The sequence below is a fragment of the Balaenoptera acutorostrata genome, chromosome 11, assembly GCF_949987535.1.
Source record: "Balaenoptera acutorostrata chromosome 11, mBalAcu1.1, whole genome shotgun sequence".
Classification (NCBI taxonomy): domain Eukaryota; kingdom Metazoa; phylum Chordata; class Mammalia; order Artiodactyla; family Balaenopteridae; genus Balaenoptera; species Balaenoptera acutorostrata.
The window spans coordinates 12760515-12782079 of NC_080074.1; the positions used below are offsets into that span (position 1 = coordinate 12760515).

Sequence of the window (21565 nt, forward strand, 5' to 3'; positions counted from 1 at the left end):
CAACTAAAAAAGTTAAAAAATAAAAAATAAAAATAAAAATATTTTCTTGCTACAAAATGCTATCATCTGACAACACAGGGTTGCCACAAACCTTCAATTTGTAAAAAAAATGCAGTATCTGCAATCACAGTAAAAAGAGGTATGCCTGCATTCTTTTTTTCAGCACTGTTTGAAAGTAAATTGCAGACATCATAACCCTTCACCTGTGAGAGAAAGGGCTCATGCTATCATCATCACACTAAAGAAGCTGACTGCTGACTCCATGATGTCCTTCACCATCTGTCCACATTCCATTTCCCCAGGGATCCCCAAAACAGCTCTTTAAAAGACACCTTCCTCCCCCATAACCCAGTCAAGTTTCACACCTTCCTTTTGCTTGTCATGTCTTTTTAGTATCTTTTAACAGTATCTTTTGACATTAACTTGTGAAGAATTGTTTTGAAAAGTTAGGTCAGTTGCCTTGAAAATATCCCATGTTTGGGACTTCCCTGGTGGTCCAGTGGCTAAGACTCCGTGCTCCCATTGCAGGGGGCCCAGGTTCGAACCCTGGTCAGGGAACTAGATACCACATGCTACAACGAAGATCCTGTGAGCCACAACTAAGACCTGGCATAGTCAAATAAATAAATAAATATTAAAAAAGGAAAACAACACTCCCATTTACCATTGCAACAAAAAGAATAAAATACCTAGGAATAAACCTGCCTAAGGAGGCGAAAGACTTGTACTCAGAAAACTATAAAACACTGATGAAAGATACAAAGACGACATAAACAGATGGAGAAATATACCATGTTCTTGGATTGCAAGAATCAATATTGTGAAAATGACTATACTACCAAAAGCAAGCTACAGATTCAACGCAATCCCTATCAAACTACCAATGGCATTCTTCACAGAATTAGAACAAAAAGTCTTACAATTGGTATGGAAACACAAAAGACCCCAAATAGCCAAAGCATCTTGAGAAAGAAAAACAGAGCTGGAAGAATCAGGCTCCCTGACTTCAAACTATACCACAAAGCTACAGTAATCAAGACAGTATGGTACTGGCACAAAAACAGAAATGTAGATCAATGGTACAGGATAGAATGCCCAGAGATAAACCCATGCACATATGGGTACCTAATTTACGACAAAGGAGGCAAGAACATACAATGGAGAAAAGACAGCCTCTTCAATAAGTGGTGCTGGGAAAACTGGACAGCAACATGTAAAAGAATGAAATTAGAACACTACCTAACACCATACACAAAAATAAACTCCAAATGGATTACAGACTTAAATGTAAGACCAGACACTATAAAACTTTTAGAGGAAAACATAGGAAAAACACTCTTTGACATAAACCACAGAAAGATCTTTTTTGACCCACCTCCTAGAGTAACAGAAATAAAAACAAAAATAAACAAATGGGACTTAATTGAACTTAAAAGCTTTTGCACAGGAAAGGAAACCATAAACAAGACAAAAAGACAACCCTCAGAATGGGAGAAAATATATGTGAGTGAAACAACAGACAAAGGATTAATCTCCAAAACATACAAACAGCTCATGGAGCTCAATATCAAAAAAACAAACAATCCAGTTAAAAAATGGGTGGAAGACCTAAATAGACATTTCACCAAGGAAGACATACAGATGGCCAAGAAGCACATGCAAAGATGCTCAACATCACTAATAATTATTAGAGAAATGCAAATCAAAACTACAATGAAGTGACACCTCACGCCGGTCAGAATGGCCATTATCAAAAAAGCTAGAAACAATAAATGCTGGAAAGGGTGTGGTGAAAAGGGAACCCTCCTGCACTGTTGGTGGGAATGTAAATTGATACAGCCACTATGGAAAACAGTATGGCGGTTCCTTAGAAAACTAAAAATAGAACTACCATATGACCCAGCAATCCCACTACTGGGCATATACCCTGAGAAAACCATAATTCAAAAAGAGGCATGCACCACAATGTTCACTGCAGCACTATTTACAATAGCCAGGACATGGAAGCAACCTAAATGTCCATCGACAGATGAATGGATAAAGAAGATGTGGCACATATATACAATGGAATATTACTCAGCCATAAAAAGAAACGAAATTGAGTTATTTGTAGTGAGGTGGATGGACCTAGAGTCAGTCTGTCATATTGAGTGAAGTAAGTCAGAAAGAGAAAAACAAATACCGTATGCTAACGCATATATATGGGATCTAAAAAAAAAAATGGTACTGATGAACCTAGTTGCAGGGCAGGAATAAAGAGGTAGACATAGAGAATGGACTTGAAGACATGGGGTGGGAGGGTGAAGCTGGGGCGAAGGGAGAGTAGCATCGACGTACGTACACTACTGAATGTAAAATAGTTGGCCGGTGGGAAGAAGCAGCATAGCACAGGGAGATGGCTCGGTGCTTTGTGATGACCTAGAGGGGTGGGATAGGGAGGATGGGAGGGAGGCTCAACAGGGAGGGGATATGGGGACATGTGTATGCATATGGCTGATTTGCTTTGTTGTGCAACAGAAACTAACACGGTATTGTGAAGCAATTATACTCCAATAAAGATCTATTTAAAAAAAAAAGAAAAGAAAAAAAAGGAGAAAAAGAAAATGTCCCATGTTCTAGCTTTGTCTTTTTTCTCCTGATTAGATTCTGGTGTAACATTTTTGGCAAGAATACTATGTGGTTATGTTAAACCTCCTCATAAGGTAAATAAGGAAGCTGAGACCCAGTTAGCTGGTGGCAGAGTTTAGATGTATTTTATTACCAGATTTTTAATTTGCCTTTATTAGGCCTATGACTGATTATATAGGACTTCTAGGAAAAGTGCCTTTGTGTCAAGTGGGAGATGCTCACTAAACAAAGGGAAACAGACTTATTAATATAAACGATGCTATTCCTTCTTTATAAAGCCTGGTGGTTAAACACATCTAGACCTGGCTTTGAATCCCATTAGTAATAAGCCGTGTGACCTGGCCAAGTCTTTTACTGTCTCTGTGCCTGCGTTTTCTTATCCGTAAAATGGGGATAATTATAGTATCTACTGCCTAGCTTGTGTGAAATGAAATTATCCATGTCAGATATTTAGCATTGTGCCTGGCTTGTTATAATTGAGCAATAAAAAGTAATTATTTCCGTGGATATGTTTTTTTTAAATTTGCAACTGATATGTTCTTTTTAATAAAAAGTGACATAAAAAACAGAGTTTTTAAAAGAAGCTTTTCCACCTGATTTGTCAATTATTTTTTTTCTCAATCACTTCATTCCTCTAAGCTATTCTTTTTTTTTTTAAGTTTTAATATTTAAAAAATTGAAGTATAGTTGATTTACGATGTGTTAATTTCTGCTGTACAGCAAAGTGATTCAGTTATACATACATATAGACATTCTTTTTTTAAATATTCTTTTCCATTATGGTTTATCATATGATTTTAAAAAAATATTTATTTATTTTTGGCTGTGTCGGGTCTTAGTTGTGGCGTGCGGTCTCTTTGTCGCATTGCGCGGGCTTCTCTCTAGTTGTGGCTCATGGGCTCCAGAGCGTGTGGGCTCTGTAGTTGTGGTGTGCGGGCTCAGTAGGTGCAGCACACAGGCTCATTTGCCCCATGGCATGTGGGATCTTAGTTCCCTGAGGAGAGATCGAACCCGTGTCCCCCACATTGGAAGGCGGATTCTTAACCATTGGACCACCAGGGAAGTCCCTATCATAGGATATTGAATATAGTTCCCTGTGCTATACAGTAGGACCTTGTTGTGTATGCATCCTGTATATAAAAGCTTACATCTGCTAACCCCAGCCTCCCACTCCATCCCTCCCCCAACCCCCTCCCCCTTGGCAACCACCGGTCTGTTCTCTATGTTGGTGATTCTGTTTCTGTTTCACAGGTAGGTTCATTTGTGTCATATTTTAGATTCCACATATAAGCGGTATCATATGGTATTTGTCTTTCTCTTTCTGACTTACTTCGCTTAGTATGACAATCTCTAGTTGCATGTGGATATTTTTTTTTTTTAATTTTTTATTTTTATTTATTTATGGCTGTGTTGGGTCTTCGTTTCTGTGCGAGGGCTTTCTGTAGTTGTGGCAAGCGGGGGCCACTCTTCATCGCGGTGCGCGGGCCTCTCACTATCGCGGCCTCTCTTGTTGCGGAGCACAGGCTCCAGACGCGCAGGCTCAGTAATTGCGGCTCACGGGCCCAGTTGCTCTGCGGCATGTGGGATCCTCCCAGACCAGGGCACGAACCCGTGTCTCCTGCATTGGCAGGCAGACTCTCAACCACTGCGCCACCAGGGAAGCCCTGGATATGTTTTTATAATTATGATGATTGAGAAATAAGAGCGCCCTGGTCCTGCCCCCTTCCGCCTTCTCCTCTCCCTGAAGTGAGTGAGCAGGAGGGAGATAGAGGTGGGGAAGAGCTGGAACTTGAGCGAGCCCCGCACAGGAGGAAAGGCATGGCCTGAATCTGGAATGTCACAGGATTCTCTGCAGGGCACAGGACTCAGGACTTGGGGACGCTGGGGCGCAGTCCACGCTGTGGACCATGTGAATGACATCTGAGGAAGTGGCTGCTCTATGCCTGGAGTGATGATCTTGCCCCCCCGAGCCCCTGGCGGGGGGTGGGCATTCATTGTACACCTGAAACTAATACCAACTTCTATGTCAATTATATCTCAATAAAATTGGGGGGAAAATGAGTAAAAGAGTGGAGTGGCTGAGAGGAGGGATTGTTTCTTACCTCAGCATCAGCCGGCGCATCCTGACTGGCGCCCCCGTAACCATCGCTGCTCTTTCCCAGGTCCCTCTTCTCGTGGCGGCTGCCTCGTCTCTCCTTCCTCTCTGTCCTCCTCAGCCCACTTCCTTCCCACGCTCCTCCCCAAGTGCCTTTCAACGTGCACACCTGCTGTTTCCTACACACGCGGGGGAGGGGACCTCAGTTCTGCCTGCCGCGATGAGGACCCCCACTTCACAGATGAAGAACCAGGGCTCCCAGAGCTGGAGAGGAGACAGGGAGTCAAGGTTAGAGCAGGGGAGACAGGAACTGTGGCGAGGGGTGAGGACCGCGCCCCATTCGTCGGTGTCCCCTTGGAGTGGGGCACGTCTGCAGCTGGACGGGGTGCCTGACTGACCATCGCCTCAGGTTTCCCAGTGAGCCACCTGCTCGCCTCACCACACAGGCAAGCCCACTTCGCTGCCCATCAGCAGAGCCACTCCGGAGGCTCTTTGGAGGACTGCGGTGGACGCTGGGTGGGCCCCCTGAGATTCTAGATCTTTCTGGTCCCAGAGGAGTTACTTACTGGGAAAGTCACTCCCCCTCTGGGCTTCATCAGACTCCTCTGTGACATAGAGATGTTGGATTAGATCAGAAATCCTGACCTCAGAGGCCTCCAGGGGGCCCGGCAGGCAATGTGAGTAAGGGAAGTTAAGGCGTAGGGACTGTTGGGGCCCATGGGTCCCGTCCAAAGGGAGCAGTTGGAACTCAGCTCCAGCCAGCTCTTGCCATGAAAGACACCCTCTTTTATTTATTTATTTTAAAAAGAGAAATGAGAAATTTCACAGGTTTTTTTTTTTTTTTTTGGACATTGACAATAAACTCAATCGAAAAAAAAAATCCCCTTACAAGACTTGCCATGGCACCTGACATTCCCAGGAGGCCACACATTGCACCAAACAAACATTCCCTGTGCTGAGTGCTCAGGGACCAGTGTCATCCTGTGCCACTGTCATCATTCTACCCAGGTGTGGTCTTCAAGGCTGAATCATTGTGGGCCAGTCCTGCAGGTTTCACGGAGACTGGAGCCCTGTAGGTTTTTACTAAAAAAAAGAAAAAAAAAAATTCTGATTGCTCCGTGTGTGTCTGGGAGGACAAGGGCTCTGACTTATTCCTTGACGCATCCTCAGAGCCTCATAGCAGGGGAGGGTCACGGTGACTATAATCCCTGAGGGGGCAGAGGCAGGACTTGAAGGTGGAAATACTGAGCCCAGATTTCTGAGGCCTGAATGAAAGCAAATCAGGATCAAAGAGCATGGGGCACACTAAGAGTTTGCCTTAACTATTTTTTTGTTTGTTTTTTAAAAAATATTTATTTATTTATTTGGCTGCATTGGGTCTTAGTCACGGCACGTGGGATCTTCGTCTTGGCGCACGGGCTTTTCTCTTGTTGTGGCACATGGGCTTAGTTGCCCCGCGGCATGTGGGATCTTAGTTCCCTGACCAGGGATGGAACCTGAGTCCCCTGCGCTGGAAGGCGGATTCTTAACCACTGGACCACCAGGGAAGTCCCTTAACTCTTAGTTAGATTTTTTTTAGAGTAACCTTTAAATGGTTACTTTTAAAGTACTCAAAAAATGGTATAGATGATCTTATTTGGAAAGCAGAAATAGAGACACAGATGTAGAGAACAAACGTAGGGATACCAAGGGGGAAGGGGTGGGTGGGTGGGATGAATTGGGAGATTGGGATTGACGTATATACACTATCAATACTAAGTATAAAACAGATAACTAATGAGAACCTACTGTATAGCACAGGGAACTTTACTCAGTGCTCTGTGGTGACCTAAATGTGAAGGAAATCCAAAAAAGAGGGGATATATGTATACGTATAACTGATTCACCTTGCTGTACAGTAGAAGCTAACACAACATTGTAAAGCACTTGTACTCCAATAAAATTAATAAAATAAATAAATAAATAAATAGAAGTACTCAAAGCCACACAAGCTTGTAAGTTTTGAAGCCCAGAGCACTTTTTTTAAAAAATTATGGTAAAAATACATAACATAAAATTTACCATTTTAACCATTTTTAAGTGTACCTTTCAGTGGCACTAAGTACATTCACATTCTTGGGCAACTGTCACCACCATCCATCTCCAGAACTTTTTCATCATCTCAAACTGAAACTCTGTTCCCATTAAACAATATGCCAATTAGATTTTATGGCTTGATGATGGGTCGGTGGTGGGGGTCTGGTCAGGTGAAATGAGCTTCTATGGGAGTTGGTGGGTATCCCATCGCTGGAGGTGAGCGAGCAAAGACTGCTGTCAGATACAGGGATTAGCTGAATGGCACTAGTCTATGACTCTGTACTGGTCTTTACCAGGATTCTGTCGGAGGATGAGACAAAAAGCCTCACTTGTTGCTGAGGTGGGAGGTTTTGCTGTGTGGGTGTTTTGTGTGTCCCAGGGGACATGATTGGACATGCAGTTTACCTGTATTAAAAAAAAGCTGTCCAATAATGAGGCTCCTTCAGACCTCACACAGCCCTCAACCTCATCAAGCCAGTCTGAGTCCAGACCTGAGACATGGCGAGTTCATTCATGCTTCTGCCCATTCCATCACCTTCCAGAATACATGATAGCCCCCCTCCACCCCTGCAAGAGGGTGCAGACACTGTTGGTTGTCTACTTAACAGCCATCCCCCTACCCCCTCGATGACAGACCTTCACTTTGTTCGGGATTCAGATGTACTCAGGGAAGGTGTGCCCAGTGCCAGGGCATGAATCATGATAGTTCTAAGGTGTGGACTCTGAGCCATGTTATGGTTACTCCATTCCTCTTTGCCACTGTAATCGTGGCGGTAAATCCCAAGATGGACGGATGACTTAGTCAGGAGCTCAGGAGTGGCTTGTCTGAGCTGAGCCCTGAAGGGTGAGTGAGTTAACTGGGGGTTGGGGTTGGGGTGGGGCAGTTCTAGAGAGAACAGCATGTACAAAGGCCCTGTGGTCAGTAGGGTATGAAACTTTTTTTTTTTTTTGGTATGAAACTTCTGAGGTGAGAAAGCCAGCCTGTATGTCTAGAGTGCAGAGAATCTGGAGAGTGTGGCAGGGCCCAGACCCCAGAGGCCTTGCAGGCCAGGCCAGGAAGTGGGCCTTTAACTCAAGAACAAGTGAAGGGTTTTAGGTGTGTGTGTTGGGGCTCGGGGGTGCAGGTGTTATAAAACATGGTCAGATTCGCCTTTTGAAATTTATTCTGGCTGTGTGTGAGGAAATCACTGGGGGGAAGACAGAGTTGATGCTTTAATGCTCTAACTTTATGTCCAGTAAAAGTCCAAAATCCTCCACAGTTTCAGAGATCCCTGGACACTTATGTTTTCACCACTTCCCCTGCCATTCTCGCTTCTTCCTCAGCGATTTCTGCTTGGTACTGTGCTGACTCAGACGTGAAACTTCACCCCTTCTCCATTTCCATAAAACCCTCCTCTTGACAAATACTGGTGAGTGGAACATAGATCTTGGGGTCATAGAGAGGGGTGATATCAGGTCCCACACAGAGGACACTTTACAGGGCATCTTAGATAAGTCTATTCTTCCAGACCTTTTGGGGATACTCTGTTCCCTCCCCTCCCCCAGTCCAGTAGTTCATCTCCAGATCTTCCCCCAACCCTTTGCCTGGTCACCCCAGCTCCTCTCTCCTCCTCCCCTTCGCTTGTCTCTGGGCTCCCCTCCCCTCTCCCAGGGGGCATTGGAACTGTAGGATTCATCTCCCACTGACACACAGAGCAATTCCACTCTCCCCAGCTCCCTCTCCAAGCTTGCAGATCCCAAGTCACAGTTCACAAACCTGACCATGACTTCTGTTCATTTTCTCCTACGCCTGCCTTTGATGGAGCCCAGCCTCCCATTTGCAGCCTTTTTGCAGCCTTTTGGACACCTCCGGCAGTTTTGTTAACTTTCTTGTTGCTTTCAAGCATGAAAAAGTCCAAAGTTAAATCTCACATCTGATTGAACACCCACCTCCTCAGCTCCCAGGGCCTTACTGGAGGGACTTGGAGGAGGTGGGGTGGCCTGCTCCTTCCCCCCCCCCCCTTCCCCCTGTCCTTTGGGTCCCTTTCTTCTCTGGTGGGCTATGGTGGGCACAAGAAACACAGAAAGGGCCTCATCTCTTATCAGGTGGTGCTGCCGTGGTCCTTTCTGTGTGATGTCCCTGCTTCTGTGGCCCTCATTGGTGGCTCTTGATGTCCCCTGTGTGGCAGGTGTCTATGCAGTCTGGATAGATGGGTGATAGAAGGAAGGAGGCTGTACTGGCATTTGTGTTGGATGAATGAATCGCGGGATGGTGGGTGGATCAGTGGTGCACAGATGGGGGGAAAGGGACACCGAGAGATGGAGGAGGGAATGGAAGGCATTGGGTGTTCTCACCTGGAGGTCTCTGACTGCCCCTGTCTGGTCCTCAAGCTCCATGGCAACATCTGAGAAGGCTCAGCAGTATCCGCTCTTGATCCTCAGTGGGTGGGCAATGGGTAGAGAACCTGGTGGGAGAGTAACTGGGGAGGGGTGAGGGAGAGAGGGGATGGGTCTTCTCAGCGCAAGTCGGGGTCTAAAAGCCAAGATTCCAAGTGCCAGGGAGGGTGGGGCAAATGGGACTCAATTTGAGAGTCTGGGTTTGCAGGTGTCATAGGGAAGAACAAATCTGACTCCATATTGGATCTGTTTCCTTTAACCTGTGTATTCTATTGCTTTTGCTACAAGTTAATCACTAAAAGAATGTTGCCTATAACCTGAAATATACGGGATAACCCATTCTCAAGGCTCTGACCTTTACAGGTATAACACTTTTCCATTCACATAGAGATAAAAAGTTGCAGAACGGAGAATAACATTTGTCTTGTTGGAGGTTTATAGGAACATCGACCAGATCTACAAGCTGCAAGAATAAAGGATTCCAGCACCAAGAAGTTTACAACAACCAGCCACGCCCCCTCCCCTTTCAGTATAAAAGAAGCCTGAATTCGAACCCGGGTAAGATGGTTCTTTGGGACACTAGTCAGCATCTTCTCGGGCTGCTGGCTTTCAGAATAAAGTCACTATTCTTTGCCCCAACAACTCACCTCCCGATTTACTGGCCTGTTGTGTGGTGAGCAGTATGAGCTTGGACTCAGTAACACAGAGTTGAGGTGGGAAGTGGGGAGCAGACTGTGTCCACACGGGAGAGACCAGTGCAGAAGCCAGGGGTCAAGAATGGCCACGTGCGCAGTGGTTGAGAATCCGCCTGCCAATGCAGGGGATGCGGGTTCGAGCCCTGGTCCAGGAAGATCCCACATGCCGCGGAGCAACTAAGCTCGTTCGCCACAACTACTGAGCCTGCGCTCTAGAGCCCGTGAGCCACAACGACTGAGCCCGAGTGCCACAACTACTGAGCCCGAGTGCCACAACTACTGAAGCCCGCGCGCCTAGAGCCCGTGCTCCGCAGCAAGAGAAGTCACCGCAAGGAGAAGCCTGTGCACCGCAACGAGGAGTAGCCCCCGCTCGCCACAACTAGAGAAAGCCCACATGCAGCAACGAAGACCCAACATAGGCAAAAATAAATAAATAAATTAAAAAAAAAAAAAGAATGGCCACGTGTGGTGCAGGCGAAGGCCGAGGCCTGTGGGAGCCTGGCGGGTGCCCTGGCCGATGGTGAGCGCAGCTGTCCTCATCCCCTGCCCCTTTGGGTGGTGCGACTGCCCCAAACAGCGGGCAGGCCCAGTGGGGCTGGACAAACAGGCTGTACAGCTAGTTCCCAAGAACGAGCTGCTGGGACACTTCTGTCTGGAATGAGAAACTGCCTCGGTAGGCGGTGCAGTCTGATTATGATGCACAAAAGGTAAAGTATTAACTCCTCATTGCATTGCAAAATGTTTTGTAGACAAAAAACCAAGACCAACAAAAAACGTGCAAATTCAGGTCCTGGGGAAACTGTGATAAAGGAGGTCCTCGGTGAGAGAAGGTTTATAACCTGCGAACCAGTGGGTCTCTGAGGTTTAACATTCTGGGGGAGCCAGGGGTGCGTACAGGGGGCCAGGAGGTGTTTCCACAGAGGGACTCCCATCTACTGTCCTCTCCCTCCTCCCTGCTGGGCAGGTTCCGTGGGGGACCTGGATTCTAGTCCTGATTCTGCCACAGATTTGCTGTGTGGCTTTGGCCAAGTCTCTGCATCACTCTAGGCCTGAGAAGGGACCCTGCCCTGCTTCACCCTGGCAGCCCCCTTCCTGCAGGTGACCGGAAGCTCCTGCAGACTAAAGGGCACGTTCAGCCCACCAGGATTAGGGCCACACACACATCTAGCTGTGCGGGCGTGCACACGCAATGCACAGACACGCACACATGGTGGATTTTCTAGCCCCAAGCAGCCCTGGGCACAGCCCCAGTATCAGAATAAAATGCACCTCATCCGACCCCCACTAGGACTCTTTATTCCCAGAAAAAGCGGACTCAGGGAGGCCAGTCCACTTCCCAGCTGTGTGACCTTGGATTGAGCAGCTGACCTTTCTGAGCCTCACTTCTCTCCTCCATAAAATGGGGATTCCGGGTCGCCACCCCAGTGGAGCCCAAGGGCAGGGACACAGGCGTCCTCCTTGCCCTCTTCCTGGGCCATCTGCTTCTCCTTTTCAGGTGCTATCCCAGGGCTGGGCTGGCGATGGGGGTGGGGGGAGGTGGGGTGCGGGGGGGTTGTGCGGGGAGTGCAAGGACATTCCCAGCTTGGGATTCACTTCCCTTCTGCCCTTGAGGTTGCCAGCTCCCCAGGGGGCAACCCGTGTGCTAGCAAGGAGGTGGGCCGGGGTCTTCCATGTCTGCTGACCTGGCCAGCAGGCATTTTCCCACTCTTGTGGCTCCTGCAGCGGGAGAAGAACCCTGGGACCCCATGTTGCCACCTCTGTTACTAGGATTTGTAGCCTCACATTTTTTTCCCAGAGGGAGGATTGTGGAATTTGGGGGTTGAGGGAGTGGAAGAGCAGAGTGGGAGGAAGCCTCAGGATCACTTAATCAATCTCCTTGGTTACTTGTTGGGGAAACTGAGGCCCAGGCAGGAAAGGGCTTGTCTCAAGTCAAACTGTAAATCAGTGGTGGTGTGGGCCAGAAGCTGTGTCTGCTGACTCCCCGCCAGGGCTTGGGGCCACACAGCCTCTGCAGGACAAATAAGGCCTCCGCCCTGGCCTCGCTGAGCTCTCAGGGTGGGCTGAGGGCTGCGTCTTCCTGGGCAGGGAGGCCCCTCCCCTCCCTGGGCCACTGTTTCCCTGTCTGTGATACCACAGTGGCCCAGCCTGGACTGTGGCGGGAAGAGGGGTGCAGGCTGCCCTAGGGCAGGGGCAGGGAGAGGCCACAAGAGTCCTGAGCCAGAGGCAAAGGGAGAAGATGGGGCCATGTGAGGCTGCTCCCCTAGCCCGGTCCTGCTGCCCAGGGCGGGTAGAAGAGAACCCCGCCAGCTCGCTGCCTTGGATCTGCTCTAAAACACAGTAGGTGGCAGTGGGGACCAGGACAGCCCCTAGCCCAGGCTCTGGGTGCCTGTGGCCTCCTCGCCTCCACCTCCTTCCTGTTCTGCTCTGCTCCTGGCCCCAGTGGCTGGCCCTTCCTGGGATCCCAAGGCCAGGTTGGCCCAAGGATGGATCAAACCACCCTCAAATCCCTAACAGGGGTGTGGAGGTGGGTGTTACATGTGGTCACTCCTCTGCAGAGCCAGCGTGGGTCAGGGGTGATGCTGTTCTAGGATGGGGTCCAGAGCAGAGTGGTTATGCCCTGGGAGGATGGCCAGAGGGGCCAGGCCTTTGTATATCTGACCAACTGTGGACTGAATTGTGTCTCCCTCAGCTTCAGCTGTTGAAGTCCTAACCCCTAAGACCTCAGCATGGGACTGTATTTGGAGATAGGGTCTTTAAAGAGGTAATTAAGGTAAAGTGAGGTCACTAGGATGGGCCCTAATCCAGTATGACTGTGTAAGAAGAGGAGATTAGGACACAGATACACACAGAGGGAAGACCATGTGAAGATACAGGGAGAAAATGGCCATCTGCAAACCAAGGAGAGAGGCCTCAGGACAAACAGCCTGCTGGCACCGTAACCTCCATGCCCCAGAATTACGAGATAATACACTTCTGTTGTTTAAGCCCTCAGTCTGTGGAACTCTGCTATGGCAGCTCTAGCACACTAATACACTGGCCAAGGACTTTTGTGGTGTTTTCTGATGCAAGAGGTAGGCAGGGGTAGTTTGGAGGTGTCAATACTAGGTTCGCACAAACATTTGGATGGTTTGAGGAGACAGTGGGGCTCAGACATCACTTTGGAGTCTCATCATTCTTCTTAAAGTGAAATCTCCTCTTCTTCTTCCACTCCTGTCCTGAATAATTGGTTTAAAGCCATTAGATGGGACCAGGCAAGGCAGGCAGCTGCCTGGAGGCGGGGCTGGGCTGCAGTGGCCCCGAGTACGGTGTTGGAGCCTGCACTGGGTGAGGAAAAGTCTGAGCAGGGGCTCTGGTGGTCCATCCAGGGATGTCGGGACCCAAACAAGGTGAGGACACCTACAGGGCCGGGGCAGCGAGAGACTGGCTACTGATGGGACTGAGCAAGTAAGTCTGTATACAAAGGGCAGCAGGAACCAGGCTTCTCACTGTTATCGAAGGGGGTCATAGGCAACGGGGAAAACTAGAAGGAATCTGTGATTTTGGGTTGTGATTGGAGTTGTTGGTGTAAACTTGTGCTTTTCTGCCTATACAGGTAGAACTAGACATACACAGGGGTCTGAACTCGGCATCCGCTGAGCAGGCCCACAGGAACAAGTGCACCCCGGGCTTTGCAGGAGGCACTCAGAGCTCCCTTTTGCCGGCCCTCCTGGCTTGTCAACTCGGTGGTGCTGGCCCGCTGGCCCTGCTACATGCAGCGCTGCTGCCATCTCGTGGTCGCTCTGGGACACTGTCCTGAGCCAGGGTCACCCCTGGAGAAGGGGTTGGGGGTACTTTCCAAAGCTCCCCACTGTGCGTCAGCAGAGCCCGATCCAGTACCAGCGGGCAGATCCCGCCTCTCTCTCATTGCCGGGATCAAGACACTACGGCCCCACTCAGGGGCAGCAGCTCAGACCCAAGAGAGGGGCACAAGGGCCCTGTTGTTGGAACTGCTGTCTGGGAGGCAGCGAGCACCCTTGAGAGCTGGGAGAGCAATACCGGAGGCTGAGCTGGGGTCTCTGAAATTACCCAGGAGTTGGCAGGGCAGTGCCCCTGGCTGGGTGTCAGATGCAGAGGCCGTTCTGGATGGAGGGGGTACCATCCATGACAACATGTTGGGACCATTTCCTTGACAGATGTTGTGGTACTGGTCCTCTCAGTTAACCCTCATAACAACCCTATGAAGGAGCAACTGCTATTAGCCTATTTACAAGTGAGAACGTTGAGGCACAGAGAGGTTAAGTAATTTGCCTAAGGTCACACAGCACAGAAGGGTAGCATCATGATTTGCTGTTGTATGACAACTGGAGAGGCTGGATGTTGACAATGGGATTGGGGGGTGGGGTCAGCATCCAGGCCCAGGGTTGGGTCTGGGGGGCATCAGGGAAGCCGGGAGGGTGCAAAGGGGGTGGAGGCCCTGCTAAGGGGCTTCTAGGCAGCTCTGGTCAGTGCTTCCTCCAGGCTCCAGGGACTGCCTCCCAGGCGGCCCCTCCCTACCCACCTGCCTGCCTCCACTCAACCTCCCTACACCCCTGGCCAGGTGCCATTTCCGAGGCAGAGGGCCCTGCAGGAGCCACTGGCGCCTGGTTAATCCTGATGCGGGGGCCGCAGCCCAAGGCTCCCGCCTGCAGCTGGTCCTCTTTTACGTGGGGCCGCATGACTTCCCGCTGCTGTGATTGGCCCAGGACCTGTAGCCTCAGACACTGCCTGGTGCCAGGAAACCCAGCCTGGCTGCACCGGTGGCTTCTGCCGGGGCTCCCTCGCCCCGCCCCGCCCCGCCCCGCCCCGCCCAGTCCCGCCCAGCCCCGGACGCCTTCTCTCTGGAGGGGCCCTGGAGGTGGGGCCGCCCAGAGCTGCACCCTCCGGGGACACCTTCACAGCCGGGCTCTTCGGGCAGGCCCCGCCTCACTAGCCTTGGGTCCTGGTCAGAGGCCCTCCCTGGCCTCCTAGCCCCCGTCACTTGGCATTAGTCTCTCTTTCCTTCATTTCAGAGCAGGTGGCACGTTTGCCACTTACACCTGTCTATGTTGCCCCCTTCCCTCCACATGACCCACCGGGCCCATTCACCTCTGTATTCTCAGCACCTAGAACCATGCCTGGTGTGCAGCCGGCACTCCTACCCACACGCAGGAAAGAACAGGTCACTTGGCAACTTTAGCCATTCACAGGCCACGAGCCCCGGGAGCCACCCACTGAGGGTTCCCTGGCTCGCCGACGCTCACCTGGAGGAGGGGCAAGCAGAGGGGAGAGGCAACGGTGCCGAGAGGAACAGGTCCCGCTCTTCCCTTACTTAGTGTGTGACTGTGGCGTCCCCCGGCCTCAGTTTCCCACTTGTAAGCAGTGGTCAAAACCATCAACCCCGCGGGACCGTTGTGAGGCATGGAAAGGCCCAGGCCAGGTAGGGCCCACAGCAGGGATGTGGTGGGGATGGAGGGGAGGACCTGGGAGAGCTGGGGGCTGCAGGGAAAGGGGAGAGGCCCCCAGTCTCCGAGGGGTTCAGGTCAGGCCCCAGGACAGGTGGCTGGAATGGCCGTGCGAGCAGGTGGGACACCTGTCTGAGCTCAGCGGCACAGCGCCCCACCGCGCATGTGTGAGCACAAGCTGCAGCCGTCCAGCCTAGCCAGCAGCGGGGGTGGGTAACCCACCGAGTATCCCCACAGTCCTCTCGTCTGACCGCCAGGTGCTGCCAGCCTCATGATACAGGTGCACACTGTGAAAAAGACGGTCACCAAACCCAGGTGCTTTAGGGACCTTCACAGGCTATGTGGCGTCAAGAACAGACTTCGGCTACCGGCTCCAGACGCTGGTGGTCCGGTGTGTGGTAGCTGGCCGTCGGCCGGAAGCGGCCGGGGAAGGGGCCTCTGGAAGCGACCTGCTGTCATGAGTGCTGACGGGAGGAGGCGGCCGGGCCAGCAAGTTAAAGCAGTCTGGAGAGTCGCGCTGCGGTCCCCAGCACCCGGCCACCTCTGCGTGACCTAAAGCAGAAGACGGCGGGGGTGCTGGTGGCCGTGTGACAGATAGCACGGTACACCAAGTTGGGCTTCTTCCCAATTTTGAGTCCCAGCAGCCTGGGCAGGGCTGGCAAGGCTCCACCACCTCGGCACAGGCGTCACTGCCGAGTAACTAGGCAAAGCTGGACCATGTCCAGGAGATGCTTAATACCTCATTAAAACCACAGCCTTCCCGTTACCTGGGCGAACACAGCTAATTTACACAGGACGTAGGCGGTAACCTTGAGTTTGGACCAGCTGAGCTTGGTATGACTGACGGGTGAGGGCCCAGGGCGCCTCCATCTCCTGAAAAGCTGCCCGACCAGGCCGATGGCTGGCTACCCAGGGGACAGGGATATGGCTGCTCCCCTTGGGCAGGGGTGGCGGGGAGAGGAACAAAAGGTGGTTTAGGTTGGGGAAATGGGTCAGATGTCACATTCAGCCGCCTTCCTCCAGGCTGGCTCCTCTGCAAAGCTCTGAATCTCGGCCTAGACGATAAGGCCCCTCCTCCCTGCTTAGGGGATGGCCAAGCCTGCCATCCCGTTGTACCCGCCTCCCAGCTGCTTCCCTTGCCCCAGCTCCACCTGGAGGGCTGGCTGAGCCTGGTCTCCTGTGTGCCCGGCTCCAGGCCACGCCTCAGAACGCACGTACGGCCCGCCCGCTGCTGATGGGAGCTGGGGGCTGTTCACAGACCCGGGTGAGCCCCACTCCAGCTGCCTAGGCCCCCTGGACCCAGGCATTCAGACTTCTGCTCTCCTTCATGGGCTGACCTTTCAGGCAGACCAACTGTTTCAGCCCCCTTCCCTCCCACCACCGAGTGCTGGGCCAGGGGGCACCAATGTGCCTCAAGCAGTGACTCCCGGGGAGCCTGGTGTGAAGATCCCAGACCAGAAAAGGTGGTACCCCGAGACCTGGGGCGCCTGAACTGCCACGGAGATAAGAACTGACACCCGCGCCTGAGCTGTGTGCCCAGGCATCCACACTGAGCCTCAGCGTTGTCATCTGAAAAATGGGGACGCACTGATGCGTGAGGAAGTGCCCGGCACCTAATAAACAGCTGCACCTGGGGCGGCTCACATGACCCACTGAGTCTGTAAAACAAGATGCAACTCTGCTCCGCCCAGGGTTGTCGAGACGATTCCACGAGCCCACGTATAGCCTGGTACAGCACCTGGCACCTAGGCCCCAGACGGGGCGGCCGTGTCCTCCCTGCAGGCTCACTGCCCCACCATGCCCCCACCTGCTCCGTCTCTGTGATCACACTGCTACTGCTGCTGGGCAGGAGCTGGCCTGAGCGGGGACGGCCGTGTGAGGTGCTGAGGATGCAGGCGCGTCACCTGGGAGAGCAATGGGGCCGCTCGGCAGGCAACTTGTGGCTGCAGCCGGAGCTGGTGTGAGCCGCGGCTGCGTGCCCAGTCCTGCTGCTGCACCTGCCTCGTCTGCAGATGCCCGTCTCATGGGCGGCCCCCAGCCCAGCCCACAGGAATCCCTGCCTCTGGTGAGGCCAAGAAGTCACCTCCTCCTGGAGACTGAACACTGCTAGCAGGATGCTTTTCTACCTTTAATTGGGGGTACAAAAGGCACCTCCCCCGGTACAAGAGGATCAACCAACAGGTGCGGGGGCCCAGTGCCTGGTGCAGCCCTGCGTGGGAGGAACAGAGGAAGGATGGAGGGCAAGGAAGTGGAGGTTGTGGGGGCCACAGGTGCCCCAGGCATCCCTGGAAGCCTCCCCTGGCGGCCTGGGCCTGGTGAGGTCTCCCCCAACCATGTGCAGCTTCATATCTGGACAGTGTGCGCTCAGCAGAGGGTCACACACCCTGCCCTCAACAGCTGGCCAAAGCCTTAGGGCTCCAAGGCAGGGCCTGGGGAATGGACCTGAGGCTGCAACAGAAACTTCTGTTGTCTCCAGCCCACGGCCAGGCCTCGACTGTCAGTGTGGGCTCGGAAGAGGGCTCCTCTGGGCATGGGTCCAGGGAGGGGCAAGGGGACTCACGCTGGGGCAACCAAGCAGCCGGCCTTGTCTGTTCCGGGGCCTCCGGGTTCTCAGCAAAGTCGTAGTGGTCAGTTGGGGCGGGAGGGGAGGCAGGGGTGTCCAGGGTCCCGAAGTGCAACTGACCTGTTCCCCCAATTCATCCGGCTGCCCCCCACACCGCCAGGCAGCACGGCCCCAACCTCAAGGAGGAGAGAAGGGCATATGTAACAAGCCACCCCCAAAGCAGCCTTAACACTGAAGGAGAGACAGGTCCCCGCCGCAGGGTGTGGGAGCAGCGGGGGCTTGGGCTGCAGGGTGCCAGACCCCACACTCATAAGGCAAACAGCACGTCGTCATCTTTCTCCTGGGTCTTCTTTCGAGGGGCACTGCCAGGCGGGGGACCCGGGGGCCCCTCGGCTGAGGGGCTGGAGAGGCTGGGCAAACGGTCGGCCACTTTGGCTCGTTCTTCCAGGAACTTGTCAAATTCTGGAGGAACGAGAGGGAGGCTGTGGGTGGGCTCGGAGGCTGGAGCCGGGGAGGGGCGGGCAGGGCCAAGGTCTACTACCTTCACTGGTGACGCCCTTGGGCTCCTCCGCATGGTTCCCCTGAGAAAGCAGAAGGTGAGGTTAGCTGCGGGCACTGCGGAGCGGGCTGGGGCTCAGGCTGCTGACCCAGAGGGGTCCAGACCTCGGCTCCACCCCTTCCTGAGCCACAGGCCTTGGCCCGAGCCACTGGACTTCTCTGAGTCTCGGTTTTCTGCTTGGTGACACTCACAGGGTTGTCGGGAAGCTGTAACAGACGACTACTCGCAGAGGGCCAGGCGCAGGGTAGGGTGCCCGGTGGGCCCCTGACAATCGCTAGTTCCTTCCTTCCAGTGTCTAGAGGGATGGGCAGACTCGCCCCATGGTGGAAAAGCTGACACCCAAGCCTGAGGCCACGCGTGCTCACGCTGGGGGCTGGGGAGCGGATAAGCCTTCACCCACCAGATGAAACGGATGGACCTTCTCCTGACCTTGGGCAGAAACATGGTCTTGGCCACTTGCAGAAGGCGGCCTCTGGGCCTGGAAGTGCCCAGGCACTTGGTCCTTGGCGCCAAGAATGGGGGGTGGGGTGGCAGATGCTGGAGGAGGAGCCCGGAGGGGGGCCCGGGCTGACTGCCCTGCCGCTCACAGCGGGCAGTGGGGCTCTGCAGACTGCCGCCCCCCACCGCGGGCGTGGCACCCCTCGCAGCTGTCTGTCAGCCTCCCGACCTGCACGAGGGGCTGCCGAGCTCAGTGCTCCCATGGTCCCGGCTGCCCTTGGCCCACCTGTCCTGCCCACAGTGGGACCTCGATCGGCAGCAGCCTCGGGGAAGGGGAGGCCCCAGAGGCTGCGAGGGGTGCGGGGCCGGGCCCTCCTCTAAAGGGAAGAACCGGGAGCAGCGGCAGGGGAAGGGACACTAACCCCGCCAACGCTCTCTCCTCACCAGCTGCTCATCCTGACCCCGCCCCCCGCCACCTCCTCCTGAGACAACAGGAGCCCCGGGTCAGGTGGGTGAGGAGGGGGCTGGACTTACCACGTCCGTGGACAGCCACTGCTCAATGTCCTCCATGAGGCAGGCCTGGGTGATGGGGATCTGGAGGGAAGGGCAGGGGGTGAGGCAGGAGGGCAGTGCACCTCGCCGGTCTGGGGTCCACCGGCTGCAGCCTGGGGCAGTTGCCCACCCCTGAGCCTCCTCACTCATGCGATGGGGCCAGTCGGACCTGCCCTGCACCCCCGTCCCCGGCAGTCCCTCCAGGATGGCTCCTGCCCAGCTGCCTGGGACCCCGAGTTCTGCCCGCTGTGCCAGGCTGTGGGCAAGGGGGAGGCGGGGCCAGCAGGCTGAGCAGGGGATGGGGAAGGGCTCCTGACAGCTGGAGCAGGGCCACGAGGAGAGAATGGACCCCCGGCTCCCACAGGCCAAGGGTGCGGGCTTGGTGCGCAGGCCCAGGGCCGGGACCAAGCACGGGTGTTCAGGGGCATCTGACATGAGAATATGCACAGCCCAGGGAGCGGCCAGCCAGCAAGGCTGGGGCAGGGGGCACGACTGCAGGCTGTCCCCCGACACCTCCGCAGACTCCGCGTTGGTGGTGGAAGGGGGCAGAGGTGGGCCGGGACAGAGGGAGGGGCCGAGACGACCAGACGAGGCCAGGCCGGTGGATCCCGAGGGGCTGCGGCTATGCACGGGGACATGGCACTGTGGCTCTACCACACAGGCTCCTGCACGGGGGCCGGGGGCTGAGGGCCGGACTGGGGCAGGGCTGGGGCCTGGGGGCTTCCCACGCGAGATGCGTCTACAGCGGGAGAACCCAGCTGGAGGCTAGGGGTGCAGACTCTGGGATCAGAGAGACCAGAGGCTGGCTGGACCCCTGCGACTCGGCGCAGGTTACTCAGCCCCTCTGACCCTCACTTCGCTCATGGTTAGAGAGGTTGACAGGACCTACCGTCCAGGTCCAGATCGCTGTGAGGATCAAACGAGATGAGGGAGCGAAAGAGCTCAGCACAGCGCCCGGCACAGTGGAGGTGCTCGGGGAAATGCCGTTACCACTCAGCTACTTCGGGAAACAGAGGGAGAGCGAGTCTCTCTCCAACCAAAGCCAGGTCAGTCCCCAGGCTCCATCCTCAGCACCGAGGGCCCCAGGGGGCAGCAGGAGCCCCCAGAGAAGAGGCGGGAGCTGACTTCCCAGCAGCGGCGGCAGCAAATTCTCTGGGCTGCCCACCTCAACCCCCTCTGCAGGCACTCGGCCCAAACCCAGGAGAGCCCCGGTCGCCTCCCAGCCGCCACAGGGGCTGCCCGGGCCTTGCTTCCAAGGCAGCACCGAGGGGCCGTGGAAGCGAGAGCAGAGGGGGCGGGGCCGTGCTACGTGGGCCCCGACAGGCCCTCGGCTGCCCACCCTGCTCTCCTCTGGTTCTGACGGCCAGTACCGCCTGGGTGGGCCCCCTGCGAGTGTGCCCGGCCCCTCCTCTCCGTGCCTGGTCTCACCATCCAGTCACTGAGGCTCTTCTCACCGCCGCCCCCCATCTGGGTGAGAGAGGGTCACGCTGAGGGTGGCGGGAAGGCCAGGGCCAGGGCCACTGGCGCGCTGGGGGCCTCCTCCAGCAGGGGCCTGCTGCCGCCTCAGGAGCCTCTGTGCGCGCGTGCGTGCGTGCGCGCCCATGCTTGTGCTGGGCTGGCGGGCGGTAAAAGGGCACAGGAAGCAGCAGAGGGCGTCTCCCTGTGGGGACCCCGGAGTCCTGGATGGGCAGGGCAAAACTTCTCCCCTACTTTTCACCCCAAGGGTCCCTGGGGGTGGGGAGCTGAGCAATCCTGGGATGGTGGAGTAGGCAGCCATTAGCCCCCCACTGGTTCTCAGGGGATTCTGATGGGCACCCAGGGTTAGAAGCATTGCTCTACCCGGTCCCCTCGTGTTTACTGATGGGCAAAGAGGAGATCCCTAGGGCCCCAGAGCAGACCGACGATGGAGGAAGCCTAGGGTCCTGGCTCCCAGCCCATCACCCTGTGACTGCCTTTCCCGCCTGGACAGACCCAGCCCGGGGCCTGTCACATGCCGTCCAGCATCCCCACCTCCCAGGACTCATTAACCCCGGGGGGCAGCCACTGGCTGCCCACAGAGTTGGCACATGATTCCATTCTGTACATTGCTGCCTGGGATCACGTGCTGACAACCGAGAGGGAGAA

At 54.3% G+C, this 21565-nt stretch overlaps 1 protein-coding gene across 2 annotated transcripts in view; it reads right to left on the reverse strand.

Annotated features, from left to right (window-relative positions):
* Positions 1-17989: 17989 nt before the first annotated feature.
* TOM1 (target of myb1 membrane trafficking protein) overlaps positions 17990-21565 on the reverse strand; it is a 45814-nt gene continuing 42238 nt past the window's right edge. For both annotated transcript variants that reach the window (XM_007165707.2, XM_007165708.3), the window contains 3 exons: positions 19424-19483; positions 18434-18473; positions 17990-18354 (listed from right to left, as the gene is read on the reverse strand). In XM_007165707.2, coding sequence (XP_007165769.2) covers positions 18200-18354; positions 18434-18473; positions 19424-19483 — 255 coding nt within the window. In that variant the 3' untranslated portion in view covers positions 17990-18199. The remainder of the gene's footprint in view (positions 18355-18433; positions 18474-19423; positions 19484-21565) is intronic.